This window comes from Balaenoptera musculus, chromosome 4, assembly GCF_009873245.2.
Source record: "Balaenoptera musculus isolate JJ_BM4_2016_0621 chromosome 4, mBalMus1.pri.v3, whole genome shotgun sequence".
Classification (NCBI taxonomy): Eukaryota; Metazoa; Chordata; class Mammalia; order Artiodactyla; family Balaenopteridae; genus Balaenoptera; species Balaenoptera musculus.
In genome coordinates, this window is record NC_045788.1 from 63,608,408 (window position 1) to 63,622,780 (window position 14,373).

At 46.0% G+C, this 14,373-nt stretch overlaps 1 protein-coding gene across 1 annotated transcript in view; it reads right to left on the minus strand.

Annotated features, from left to right (window-relative positions):
- Window positions 1–14,373, minus strand: part of DGKG (diacylglycerol kinase gamma) — a 198,975-nt gene that overhangs the window by 102,872 nt on the left and 81,730 nt on the right. Inside the window, exons 8-14 of the mRNA XM_036851756.1 lie at window positions 12,817–12,891; window positions 11,996–12,118; window positions 7,679–7,796; window positions 6,040–6,128; window positions 2,834–2,950; window positions 1,736–1,828; window positions 120–179 (exon numbers count right to left, since the gene is read on the minus strand). Of these exons, the coding sequence (XP_036707651.1) occupies window positions 120–179; window positions 1,736–1,828; window positions 2,834–2,950; window positions 6,040–6,128; window positions 7,679–7,796; window positions 11,996–12,118; window positions 12,817–12,891 (675 nt within the window). The remainder of the gene's footprint in view (window positions 1–119; window positions 180–1,735; window positions 1,829–2,833; window positions 2,951–6,039; window positions 6,129–7,678; window positions 7,797–11,995; window positions 12,119–12,816; window positions 12,892–14,373) is intronic.

The following is a 14,373-nucleotide window of genomic DNA, read 5'->3' on the forward strand; positions in this document are numbered from 1 at the left end:
CAATCAGATAAGAAAGCAGATGTTGAGATGTGTTTCTCTAGAAGCCAAATCCTGTTCTCCCCTCCACAGCCTTGGACCAGCTTAGAACGAGTGAGTAGATTTGGGGCTTGCCGAGGTACCTGCGTTACAAGTTCATCCTTGGCTGACATGCTACCATCAGACTTCCCATCTTGCCTGTCCTATAAAAGAGAGGAAAGACAAGCATCTTTTGGAAAAAAAAATGCCTCCTACAAAAAAGGAAATCAGAAGAAAAACAAATGGTTAATATAAAGACGGAGAATAGAAAACCAGTATAGTGTAGGGAGGAGTTTTTCAAAGTGGGACTTCGGACGTAAAAAAAGAAATGTTCCCTTTGGGTTTCTCAAGGACTCTCCGGGCAGTTGTCATCACTTGCCCTGACTTTAACTTCGAGACACTGGAAGGGACACAGTGTTTCAGAGGAAACACTGAAATGTGCAGAAATCTACTTTGTTGATTTAGAATCTTGAGCTTTGAGAAGCAAGGTCTCAGATCTGGTTTCTCTGTTAAGCACTACCTAAATGATGTAATACTAAGTCATGTGTCCTATTTTGTTTGTTTGTTTTTTCAATGTTTATTATTCATTTCATTGAGGTTTAATGTCACATAGAGTAAAATGCTCAAATTTAAATCTACAGTTCTATGAAGTTCTGCATACGTATATGCCCTTGTAACTACTGCCTCTTCTGGCATAATTCTGTTGTGACTCCTGATACCTTATCGGTTTTGCCTGGCTTTTGAATTTCATACCAATGGAATCATAGACCATATCTTTTCTGAGTCCAGGTTCTTTTGTTCAGCATTATATTTTTGGGATTATCCATATTTTTGCATCTAAGCATGGCTGTTTTCCATTGCAATGCAGTATTCCATTAATCTGCCTCAACTTATTTGCCTATTCTCTTGTCAATGGTCATTTAGCTTGTTTCCAGTGCCTGACTGTTATGAATAAAGTTGATAGGAACATTCCTGTACATGTCTTCTCGTGGAATAAATGCTCATATTTCTCACAGGAGGGCAATTGTTGAGTCACAGAGTTTGTGTATTTCCAACTTAGTAGATACTGCCAAATAGTTTTTAAAGTGCTGGGTTTTTTTCTTTAGTTTTTAATAAGAAAGAAGATGGTTAAGTCAAGGGTGAGATGTGAGGAATCAGTGGAACTCAGCAGCATCTTCAACATGGAAAGAGAACAGTTAAGGTGTTTGGTGCTTGGCTTGAAAGAGGGGTCTTCAACACAGGAGACAGAAAAAGTTTCAGATGGGGATAAATAGAGTTTAATTTTGCATCTTTCATTTCCAAGAAGGGCTGTGACACCCAAGTGGAAATCTTCACGGCAAAGGAAGGTCCATGTTTGGACACAGGAGAGAGGGTGACAGGGACAAGGGAGGCCTGGGAAGCCTAGCTGTGCACAGGTGGTGACTGAGGTTCCATATACGTGATCTGCCTGCAAGGTGCTTAGAATGAACGCGCTTTCCTTGCTGGGCCATTTCAGAGCATTCTGGGTGGCCAGCGGTTGGAATCATTTCAGTCAGGGAAGTTTTCCCTCACAATGTGACTGTGCAGCACTGACTTCTTTTAAACTTGGGCTGAAAACACAAATCCTAAGAGTTGCTGAGGGAGGCCTCTGAGGGATGTGAATGTCTGAACGCTGCCTGCATCTGAAACATGAGCTGGGGTTGCAGGGGAGCCGGAGCCCCATCGGGGTGGCAGCACTTACCTGGGTGATGGGGCATATTGACGTGGGCAGCAAAATATGGTCTCTGAGCTCCCCACCATCACACAAAGTTGACAATTCACACTTGCGGTGAAACTGGAGGAAAAAATGAAGATGAGAGTGAGTGAAAGTGATCAAGGAAATGTCAAGTATGAAGGTTTAGAAATTTACTAGGGAGGCAGGTTGTCTGGTGCTCCCCTAAATCCTGATGCACTGCTGGCTTTCACAGTATAGCAGAGAGAGAGAGAGAGAGTGTGTGTGTGTGTGTGGTGTGTAGTGTATATGGGTGTGTGTGCTTGGTTATGGGTACCAAGTCTGCCGTGGGCAGAGAAAGGAGACCAAGTGCTGCCCATGGCAGCTGGAGCAAAATGGTCCCAAGCAGGCCTGTGGCCTGTCCGTATGGCACCCCCATGTGGATTCCAGAGCCCCCATGGGATATCTGCTCCCTAGGATCTGAGACACGGGAAGGAAGGAGATCTTGTTGAACAAACTCATGAGAGGCTGGAGGTAAACCCCATGACTCGACCTCTGCATTTTAAGAGTTCTGCAGTCTGACACATCCTTTTTGAGGCTGATACCCAGTCAAGGGGACAAGAAACGGCACTGAGTCTGCTTTGGAAGGCAGGTCAGGCAGCTCCAGGTGTCCAAGGAGGAAGTGGACATTTGTCATGGATGATGGCAGTGGGCACAGGCCTCTTGTCTAGGCAGTGGGGCTGCTGTCAGGAGTATGCCTTCCTCTGATGCAGGTGACTGAGTATCTAACTCCTCTCCCACTCTGTCAGTGCCCCCGGCCCAGATGACACCCAGGCGAAGGAAGTTAATGGTCCAGCCTGCTGTTCACAGCTGCCTGGTCACAAAGAGAGTAGACTGGTCAGCTTCTTCTTAAGCAGCCCTGGGGGGTGCCCTCTCTCTGGGCATCTTGGTGATTCACTGGAGGCAGTTAGACTTAGGGCACTAAACAGGGGCTCTAGGCTCCCTCTCTAGCCTTGCTCACATAGCTCTGCTCATGCCCTCTGGCAGGATGTCCACTGCTGCCTGGCTGAAGCTTTGAGCAAAAAACCACACTGAAAAGCAGCGGGGCTGCCCTGGGCGCCAACCCACCGTCATCCGGCACCACAGGCAGTGCCGCGCGGTGACACTCTGGTAGCACTTGATACTTTTGTGGCACCGGTCACACTTGACAGAGGAGTTCCCTTCCACCCACGCGTGCTGCATCACCTGCAGGAGGGAAGGGAAGGATACCAGGGAAGGCTGCAGAACCACATCCCAGGGCCCTGGGCCCTGGGCCTGAGGAGAAGGGTCTGGGAGGAGCGCAGGGAGCGGGGAGGCCAGAGAGGGTTGGTTCCTGTTTAGTGGATGCACTTCTGGGTGCCGGGCTGCTTCGCTGAACTGCACCGGTGTGGTCACTCCCTACCTAACCTCTATCATGCTAATCGAGGTAGACGGAAAGCCACTTTGCCTGCTCTTTGAACAGTTCATACCCTCTGGCAGTCAAGCCTCTGAGCGTCTTGTCTGGCAGTTCATCTGTCTGTCACCGGAACTCTTTGCAAAGGGATGTGTTTGTGTGTGCCCTTTTCTGGAAGGCAGCAGGGTGCAGGGAAACGCAGGAGGGCTTCGGCTACAGACAAAACTGGTTGGAGTCATTGATCTTCCACTTTGCAGCGGGGTGACCTTTGGCCAGTTCCTGGACCTCTCTGAGTCTCAGGTCCTTCATCTGCAGAAATTGGCATAAAATGCCCCACCTCTGGGTTTTCTGGGAGGATCCAACGAGACAGCACATTTGGAAGGGCCTTCCTGGCACAGTCCTAACCCTTGGAGGGTGCCCCTGATGGGAAATCCCTTCCCCCTCTGTCTCCTATGGGCCGGTGCCTCTCAGCCTTAGCAGCCCCTCAGGACCACCTGGGCAGCATCTAGAAGTCCTAATGCCCAGCCCTCACTCCAGACAAAATAAATTAGAGTCTATGGGGATTAGACCCGTCATTAGTATGTTTTAAAGCACCCTGAGTGATTATCATATGCAGCCAAGGTTGAGAAGCACTCAGGAAGGAAGTTAGAGAGAAAGCCCAAAGGGTTAGTGTGGGTCATCAGCCAGTGGCTTTCATGTCTGTTTCCTGGAGAGCGGGTTGTACCTGCCTCCTGGCCAGGACATGCCCCTGAAGCAGCCCAGGAACTTGGGAAGCAGGTGGGAATGCATGTGTGTGTGTGTGTGTGTGACTGTAAGTGCAAAGTGACCCATGACACCAAATTCTGGGGGTCTGAGCCCTCAGTTAAGTCCCCCGGGAATTCTATAGAACTCCTCAAAAATTTTTTCACCAGGGTATCCCGAATAGCAGAAGGGGTGGATATGGACTCTGGGGGAACGTGGGGACATAGCCTGAAGTGCCAACTACAAGCACAATATTAAAAACACATGGAATATTTGCATGATACCATCCATGTTTGTATTAGATAAAAGTTTTAAATTACTTATCAATTAAGTTACTGTGTCCTCCTTCCAAAAGATTTTCGGTAAAACTGTTGCTCTAGAAGATGTGTCACATTTACTTTGTAGTTTCTCCTTCTGCCATTCACCCCTGAGGGTATAAAACACTCAGTTTGCTAATCAATTTGTCATCTACATGGTCACAATGAATTTGTTCTGAGATTATTATTATTTTCATTTTACAGAGAAAAAATATGAGGCTGCAGAGAGGTTAAGTAACTGGCCCTAGGTTCCAAGGCTGGTAAGTGGCCAAGCAGGGACTCATGGCCAGGTCTCCTGACTCCAAGTCCACGGTAGTCTCCCAATACCACGTTGCCTTCTCCATCCTCTTCCAGGATCAGAAGAGATGGTTAAAGACTTAGGTTGCCCCTGGAGACTCAGAAGGTCGTGAATGTGCCCTGCTGGTCCCTCAGAGGTCTCTCTCTGTTCCAAGTGTGGCAATGGCAGGAGTGCAGGCTTAGGGCCTGAGCCCAGGAGGTGCACCATACGTCCTGGTGAAAGGCATGGACATGGAACGGTGTGTGTATGGGCGTGGTACGGAAGGAGTAGACAAGAGGCCATGCGGTGTCTCACAGGCATGCATGCGTGTCCCTGGAGGTGCCCTTCTCTCTCGGAGTCCTACTGGGGAGGGCTGGATACCACTCCCACCTGCTAACCATCTCCTGACTCAGATTCCTCAATGGGGATTTCCCTCTGCAGGAACTCGGAGTGCCTCTCCCCTGCTAATTTGAAGAAGAGTCTATTTCCAGACTCAGTGAATGGTACCAGCCAATGGCCACCTTAGAAACCTGGTAGCCATTTCCAACCTCTCTCCCTCTCTCATCCCCTACATGACTGTCACCAGGTCCTGGTGGTAGGACCTTCCAAATTATCTCTCAGACTCTCCCTTTATGTCTTCCACCTTAGCCAGTGGGACAGTCAAAACACTCAACAACCGGCATGGCTGGGGGACGCTCACTCAGCACAGACAGAGCCATCACTGTGCTACTGCAGACGTAGCAGAGCATAGTGGGTGAGTGCAGACCCCACCCCAGTCAGGCCCTAGGGCAGCATTAGCTCTTGCCTGAACTGTTGGAAAAGTTTTTTTCATCCCCTCTGATCTGATCTCTCTCTGGCACCATGGTCAGAGCAATTAACCTAATTCGCACACCCAAACATCTCCTCACTTACCCAAAACTCTTCAGCGGCCCCCTAGCTACACATGAAGCCCCTTCCCAAGTCCTCAGCTGGCCTCACGAGACCTGGATCTCACCAGTTCTGCAGTACATCTCCCGCCGCTTCCCTCTAAGCATGCTCTATCCCAGTCACACGGAACCAAGTACAAATCCGAGAATAAGCCGCGTCTCCGTGCCTTCACACTTGAGGCTTCTCCAGCCTGGGGTGCCTTGTCCTCCTTGATTCCTTATGAAATCCTGCTGATTTGGGTTCAAGACACTACTCAAACGCCATCTTTTTGGTGAAAGCTTCCCTGTCCGCCACCCTTGGTGCCTCAACTGTATGTCCCACATAGCCCTATCGCTACTGTACAGCTCGCTACTTTGCGCTTTGCTTACATGCCTGTCTCCTCCCACTAGACTGCACAGTCCTCCAGGCTGAGGACAACCTTTTAACCTACAAACCCCCGGCACAGGATCTGGCACACGGTGGGCACCGGGGAGATGCTAAATGGATTGACGGATGAACAAGATGGTTTAAGGGTGGTCCTCAAGGCAGAGAAGGGACTGTATAAAGCTCCCAAAGTCCCTTCCTGCCCAGGAATCTGTGGAGATGGACATGTTGCCTGGGACACAGCATGCAGGAGAACAAGGCAATACGTATCACCAACCTCGCCGCCCCTTTTGGTTTTTGAGTTCGTTTTGATACACCCAGGAATGTTTTTGGATACACAGCGTTCATGGACAGTGTATTTACAGTCTGAAAATAAAAATAAGAAGAGTGACTGTGAGTGACCACGTAGGGAAGGTCAACCATCCCCCTGCCCCCCACCCCAGCTGAGGCCCGTGCCTCCCTCTGCGTGGCCAGTCAGGGGCAGGGGACATATGGAGCTGGCCTTGCCTAATGGCAATTCAAGTCTCCAGTTGTTCACTGAGAAGAGTCCATGATTATCTCCCAGACATGCTCCTGCACCCTCCACCCTGCCACACTGCCTTCCACCGCGGGTGGTGAATGCAGCAGGAAAACATCCCCAGAAAGGTGCTTTCCGCTTAAGGGGAGTGAGGAGTCATCCTGGCTATGCCAATGCCACAGTATTGAATGTCAGGATGTTGGGGAGTAGATAGCAAGGCTGGCGTCTTCCTAACTCTGGAGACAGGCAGGCCTGGGCCTGAACTCTGGCTCTGCCATTTGTAACTACCCACACGATCTAGGGTAAGTTCCTTCACCGCTCTGAAATTCAGGGTTTTCTGCAAAATGGGAAGAAAATTGCTTTCTCTTTGCAGCATTACATAATTTGTATAAAGCACCACGCGTGCGGGTCAGAACAGCTATTCCACAAATGACTGTTGTTGTTATTGTTTACCACTGTGTCAACAGGCCTAGAACGTACTAGGAATGAGGCTGGGCCTGTGAAAAGTGGGTGAGAGCTGGATTTGAAATGGGTGCTGGAAAGACAGGTGGGTCCCTACTTTTGCCTGCTGACGCTTGCTCTTGGTGGACACTGGGCCCAGCTCTGCTACGATGACCTTTGGGGCTGAGGTTGCCTGCTGCCTGGCTCCTGTGTGCATGGCAGATAAAACATTTTGGTGACCCGCCCCGCACCCGACGGCCCTTGCTGCAGCAGCAGCTCCCCAGTCCCTGGAGGGTTCAGGCTGAGTGCTTGCTGTCTGCCTCCTGAGGTGGGGGGCAGGATTCTGCACCCACGCACCCTGGGCCCTACAAAGCCCTCTTGCTACAGCCCCTCCCCTCTCCTCCTGCTCCGCAAACCCACCCTCTTTCCTACATGACCCCATCTTTCTTCCTTCTCCTCCATCTCTTTCTTCTGTCCTCCTTTCCAGTCTCCCTCCTTCCTTTTCCATGTGTGTTTTTTTCTCCTCTCCAATCTGACTTTACTAAATGGATTATAAAGTGAAACAAATGGATAATTTTAATTCCATTGTATATATGAATATAGTTGCTTATTAATTGAAAAAAAAAAAACAGGTTCTTCTGACCAACCAAAACATTCACTAGCAAAACTCAATTGAAATTATTATGAGATGCTTTTTAATTACATTTGAACCTTAATAGCTTTTTTTCTAGGCAGTCAGTGGCCTATGACGAGACTCCAATAGGATAATATTTGTCCATTTGACTTGGGTAGAACAAAAATAGGACATGGAAGTTTTGCTTTATTTTCTGCTGTTGGAATAATATGGCAAGTCCCTCAAGCTAGGAAGCAGAGACGCCTAAACTTTTCTGGGAATGGCTCAATCATGTATAGAGCAAGACAGTTCCTGGGAAAAGGGGTTGGAAGGAAGTTTACTCACAAATGCAGCACAGGCCTTGCTTCCGAACGCCCATCAGCATGACATGGCAGAAGTTGCAGTAGGTTGGTTTCTTGAAATGCTTCATGGTCCAGGCGTGTCTCCCGTCCCCCTTGGAGCCCTGCGGGGACAGCAAGGGAATGAGATGCAGGCAGCCCCACTCTTTCTAAAAAGAGTTTCTTCTCATATTTGGAAAACAAGTTATTCACTTATTTTACTGTTGTAAAGATTATTTTAATAGAAATGCAAATCAAAACAAAATTCTTCGTGTGTGTGTATTTTCTAAAATAAGCAAATATTAAAAATTAGGGCCATCTGAGTGGAGTATGTGGTGGGGGGAGTAGAAATCAGAACAATCTTTCTTTCTTTCTTTCTCTCAATCAACTATTAATCATCTATTACCTAACAATCATCTATTATCTATCAACAATCTATCATCTATCACCCATCTATCTATCCTTTAAATGTTTACAACCTTCAACTAATAAATTTCCTTTCTTGGATTCTATCCTAAAGAAATCATTTTTGAAAGATAGATGAGCATTTCTGTGCTCTGTCAGCTGTTTAACCCAGCATTATTTAAAATAACTGAAAATATCCTAAAGGCCTCAAAATGACCAAAAGGTTTGTGGTACATCTGTATGATTTAATGTTAAGTGGCCATCAAAAAGATATTTATAAGAACATTGAATGGTTTGGGAATGTGCTCACGTTACTAAGTTCTAAGGGAAAAAAGCAGAATGCAAATTTGATGATCTATTATGATCTCGGTTTTATACAATGATATGTTGTACGGGAAGAAAAGTCACCAAACTGTTAACAGAGGTTAGCTATAGCTAGCAGCACTATGGATTTATTTTATTCTCTAATTTCTACTTTCTTCTGTATTTTCCAAATTTTCTACAGTGAGGAGGTACTAGTTTTATAATCAGGAAAAACTTTGCTTAGTAAAAACAATGTACTGCTCTCATCACCTTTCTGTGCACAGATAAAACAGCAAAGAGACAGAGACAGAAAGAGGGTTAAGCCATTTCCCCCTGACTTGGCTTGGAAGCAAATTCATTCCATCCACCAGATAAGCCGAGCCTCACATAATCACACACCTTCCCTGGACACCAAAGCTCCCACCTTCCAGCCCCTGGGAGCACAGGCTTGCTGGAGACTGTGGCTTCAGGAGCATCCCTCCACATATGGTGTCCTTGACCTTTTGTCATAGGCTCCATCAAAAGAGTAACACTCTTGGGCTGTTGTTAAGGGTAGTAAAAAGTACTGTAAGGTGGTAAGGATTGAGAGTCAGGTACATGGAGTCCAACGTGCTGGATTGAAACCCACTTCTTACTTCTGCGTCCCTCTACTTTGGGTTGGTCATGGTGGCCAGACCCATTGCTGTGCTCAACTCTTCTGCTAATGGTCTCTAGAGGAGCCCACATGCTTTTTCAAATGCTGGTCTCCTTCTGGGGCCAGGATAAGTTCTTCTTACCACCTCAAAACCCTGCTTCTTCCAAAACCTGAGTCTTACAGAATTAAAGCCTTTTAATCTAATGGCTTCTACTTTAGTAAACGGGTTCACTAACTGATTAAATGATCCACTTAAATATCGATTCATTTATTCCTTTGACAAACATTGACCTCAAGGGATTTTTGTAAAAACTAAGTGAAATACTATAAGTGAAGCTCCTAATCCAGTGCCCGACACATTGTAAATGAAAACATTTATTAAGTTCCTACTCCATGCTAGGCAGTAGGGGACACAAAAGTAAGTAAAGAGTGTTTTCCTACGTGTAAGGAGGTAGATTTATACCTGTTCTAGAAATGAAGAAGCAGAGACTCATAGAAGTTATATAAATAGCCCAAGACCACACAAATAGTAAGTGACCAAGCTGAGCCCGTAGTCACAATGGGGGCTCTTGCTGGCCTCGGAGCCCATGCTCCTTCCGTGCCTCTCTTGTAACTCCACAAACCAGGGTTTTCCTTCATGGACAGAAGGGAAATTACAGCACTCTTAGCAGACCCAGCTCCTTCTTCATGCAGCCCAAGGGACGGTCATTTGACCTGAAATACCTTTATCAGCACAATCAATTAGTATCTGAGAAAGGGAGCGTCAGCTATTTTCATAGATACAGGGTAAGAAGCAAAGGGACCCTGACTTGGGATAAAGTAACATTTCTGCTTGGGTTATAGCACCATCATGTGGCTCCTTTATTTCTGCACGTTGGCGGCTGCAGGGTGTAGGAGTAACGTTCCTTATGCACGCCAGGTTTTGTGTTGAGGCTGCAGTTCCCTTGGGAGACAGATTGTTTCTCATACATGCCATTCAGAGATCCCCAGACTTTTCAGTGGCCGCATGTGGGTTTTGAAAAAAGCCAAACAATCAAGGTGGCTTTTAAAACATAGAGGAACACTTTCCCTAGAACCCCAACTATTAATGTGAAAACATATAATTTAGTGCCTATTTTCAAATAAATGCATAAAATTTCAATTAATAAAAACCAAATGCACATTTGCTTTTTGTTTGCATTATTCCTGAGGTAAAGTATGGTCTTAATACAAGGCTGATTTGGCATTAAGGGGGAGACACTGGGGAGAATGTTGAAGAAATAATGTCTCTCCCTCTTCCAGCCATAAAACAGTGGATCCCCTCCAAGCAAAGAGTTGGTGGCACTTTGGACTCAACAAGTCCAAAATAGGAAACAGAACTAGAAATTGGTTCCTTGTGATTAAAATGTCCCATCTCTATTTCCATGTTTCAGAGAGAAAACAGGTGCATTAGAACAGCACTCAAGCAGAACTTCCACTTTGATTCAGCTATAATGTTGAGCCTTGATAGTAGAAAGTATACCTAACCTATCTGAGCACCCCCAGGTCCTAGCTCATGTGGGTTCGTGCACACAGTAGGTTCTTGGTAAGAAATCACTGCACGAGAAGTCTGCTGTTACTGAATATGGAAGATGGCCTCTGGTACTAACTAGGTGTGTGTCCATGGGCAAGTGCCTTTACCTCTCTGGTCCTTGGTATGAAAAATGAAGGGGACAGACCAGGGAGCACCAAGTTCTCTTCCAGCTCTGACCTTCTAGGGTTATAAGGAAAAAGGAGATCCTGGTTCATTGATTTCTATTTAGCACTTGGAAAGAGCTGGACATGCTATGAGATAATTTCAGGATTCTTAGTCCTTGAGTGTTGGAGATGAGGGCTCAGCCTTAGTCCTGAATTGCAGAACTGTCAGATGGACACAGCACAGTCAACAACATCAGCTAGAAGCTAACCCAAATGAACCTCCTGTTCTGTCCCTCTCTTTGACATTTCAGTAATCTTGAAGAGGTATTGTCTTACAACCCATGTGACTGTACTGGTAAACGCTAATGTCACCATTTGTACTTTCAGTTCTAATCTTCCCTACTTCATGTATGGAAGCTACTTTCATGGTAAATAAGCAGACCAGGTCAGATGCCAGTGATTTCACATTAAGCCTCTACATGTATCCCCTACTCTGATCAAAACTGGGAGGTTTCTCTAAAACACCCTGAACTTTCTTTCATGTGGGTCTTTGATCAAGCTATTCTCCTGGCTGCAAACTCTCTCTTCTACCAGCCAAATCATACCCATCCTTGAGAGCCAGATCAAATATCCTAGGTCTTTATCTTTATCTCAAGAATGGGATATCAAAATCCCACACATCCTTCAGAGCCAGGGCAAACATCCTCCAAAGTTTCTTCCACTGGTCTCACTCCTAAGTGTGAGATGTTCCAAAGTGCAGGTTCTTTGGAGTCAAGTACAAATAAATGCTGGCTATTCTTTTTCCTCTCCGGACTCAGAATCTCAGTTTTCCATCTGTTTAAATGGGTAAAAAAAGATCTACCTTATCTGGTTGTTCTGATTGTTAAATAAGATATTATCATTGAACGCCCTCTGCCTCACAACAAATCAGTATTTTTTCCTTTCTTTCTTCCTTTCCTTCCTTCCTTCCCCAACTCTCTTAGCATTTTTAAATCTAATTTGTGGAAAAGATGGAATTCTTCCCTGAATATTTTTTGCCCTTTGCCTGGTTGAGCATAAGTTTCTGGTGGGTGAATATTGTACCTGTGTTCCCTCGTAGCCCTCAGAACAGTATCTTTATTTAGTAATAATTTAGTAAACGTCTGTCAAATGAATGAATGAATATTTCAGGCACTAATAGGTAAAAAGAGAGGACTTTTGGGCTGGCCTACAGCATACGGGCTGTCCATTGGGAAGTCCGGGGCAGAAGCCAGGGATATTAACTTCCACATGGAACTTGATGCTTCTGAAAGGTGAGAGGTCTTTGACCTCAAGCTTGCAACTTACAGCGTCGTCCATGCCCAGGAGGACCAGCAATGGGATGGTGGTCATCCCTCCGTGGACCCACTCCTGGAGAGACACCAAGCCATCCCGGTCGTGGTCCATCCCTTGTAACATCTCCTTCAATATCTGTGGAATCCATAGAGCAACCAATGTACACTTTCATCTTCGACTTCTCTGCCCCACCCCTGCCCCGCCCACCCTGCCCTTTTCTTTCTCTTCTGTTCTGTGTTTTCTGGCTTGGGTTTTACCCCTTTCCCCTCTGATTCGGAGTGAGTAGAGCATTGAGGGAGCAAACGGGGATGAGGAGAACAGGGGTCCAGGCCTGGCTCTGCCCTGACCTGTGTGGACTTCGACAAGCCACCCCAACTCTCTGGATTCTGCTTTGCTCATCTGTAAAATGGAACTAGTATTGCTATGTTCGCAGCATGGTAGTGAAGATTAGAGAAAATGTATATAAAATGCTAAATATTATATCGGACTCATAGGAGCCCCCAATGTAATTCTTATTATTAATATTATCTAATGATTGAGAAAAATCTTTAAAAGTCTTTCTAGCTCTAAATTCTCTGATCTCTGAGCTCCTGTTATAAAAATTTAGCTTTGGTGAAAGCATTAGGGGGTATTATTATTTGAATTAGTCTACACTTTCCCCTGCTGCCTCTAATCTTTCCTATCAGGGAAGTGGGAGATCAAGGTGTAGGACCCAGAGAAGTCACCTCTAAGAAGATGATCTGGGACAGCCTGTACCGTAAACATGTGTTTCCAAGTCCCACTCTCATCTTGGAAGCTCACTGGAAAGTCACCCCTTGCTTTTGGAAACTCACAGGCCTTAGCTCCGTGGGATCCCACTCGAGATACTGGGCAATGTGTAGCATCTGGTTGACAATACGATCCATCTCCTAGAAAACATCAAGGAGAGAAGCCAACTGAAGATGTGTTTTTACGAGCAAGACTCAAAATCAAACCCCGTGGGAAGATGGGCAGGGCAGAGTGTGAGAAGCAGCTGGTACAATATACTGGCATTTCATCAAGCACTCACTATTTGTTTTGCTCTTTATTTCTGCCTTGACCGCAAAGCTCACAAGAAACACAGACCGTGGATAAGCCAGAGGTATGCAGAAAGCTCACTGAACACTGACCTCCTCCTAGACCCACCTTCCTTCCCCTATTCTGTGCTCTGACTTAGCATAGAAAGCACTCCTGTTTCCTCCTTCTTTGTGATCCTACAAATACTTACAAACCAAGGCACTTACTTCCTCCCTCTTTTCCCACACGTCATTCCCACAGCTTTAGCAACTTCGGATTCATCTATACCCCTTGGGAGTCAGTTTCAGTTGGATGTAGAGTCACTGTGTTGGTCCTTTCTCAGGCACTATGATTCAGATTCCTTTTGGCATCTCCTTTGTTTCCTTTGTATCAAGTCCTGGGTCCAGGACTCTTGGAACAGGAAATTCATGAAGGGTACGTTTGCCTAATGAGTGAGCCTTTTGTTTGGTACCAAGGCCAGGCTCCATCTAAAACCTCACAGAATTGTTGGACGCTAATGAATCAGTGCACTGAGAGTCCCACTGAAACACACTAGACTGAGAAAGCATTTGCATGTCTTGGGCACCATCTAAGATGTTCATAGTAAGGTTGATTTGGGGACACAGGTTGGAGAACTGAAGCAAGGTTTAAAGGTGTTACTTTCACCAGGTAGAATGCTGGGTCAAAATAAGCAAGCTAAAACCCAACAGCGATTTTTTAAATTGTATTTCATTTAAAGTAGAAAATAACCCATTGCAAAACTGCAGATGAAGTGGTAGATGGGGGTAAGGAAGTGGGCAGAATGGTGGGAACAGGGCTCAGCAGAAGTTCCAAAGGAAAAGAGCTCATGAAACTAGTTGGGTCCAAGATTCAATGTGAGCAAACGATGTGGTTCAAGAATGGAGAATTAGACTCAATCTTGGGCTGTGTAAATAGGTGGGCATTTTCAGGAAGCGGAGTGGGCAGATTTCAGGAAGAACTAGTTCCCTGATGTGGATACTTAAAGAGTCCTGGAGGGGCGGGTTCAGTTCTTTGCCATATTTTAAGAATGGCATTGACAAACTAGAGCTTGACCAGAGTGGAGATTTAAACTTTCCTTATGAGAAACAGTGTAGAAATTAGGAAATATGAGCTTGGGGAAGATTTTTGGGAAGATGTGATAGTACCTTCAAATACTTGAAGGCCTATTGTGTACAACTGGTACTCCAGTGGTCAGCTGCCCTGGTCAGCTACAGAGTAAGCAGAAGTCAGCAGAAGAAATGGGGGTGAGGTACTCCACTGGTCAGCAGAAGTAAGCTGAGGGATGGAGGGAGGGAAGAGTTGAGGGTTGGCCTATTTTGACCTCACCACTCGGT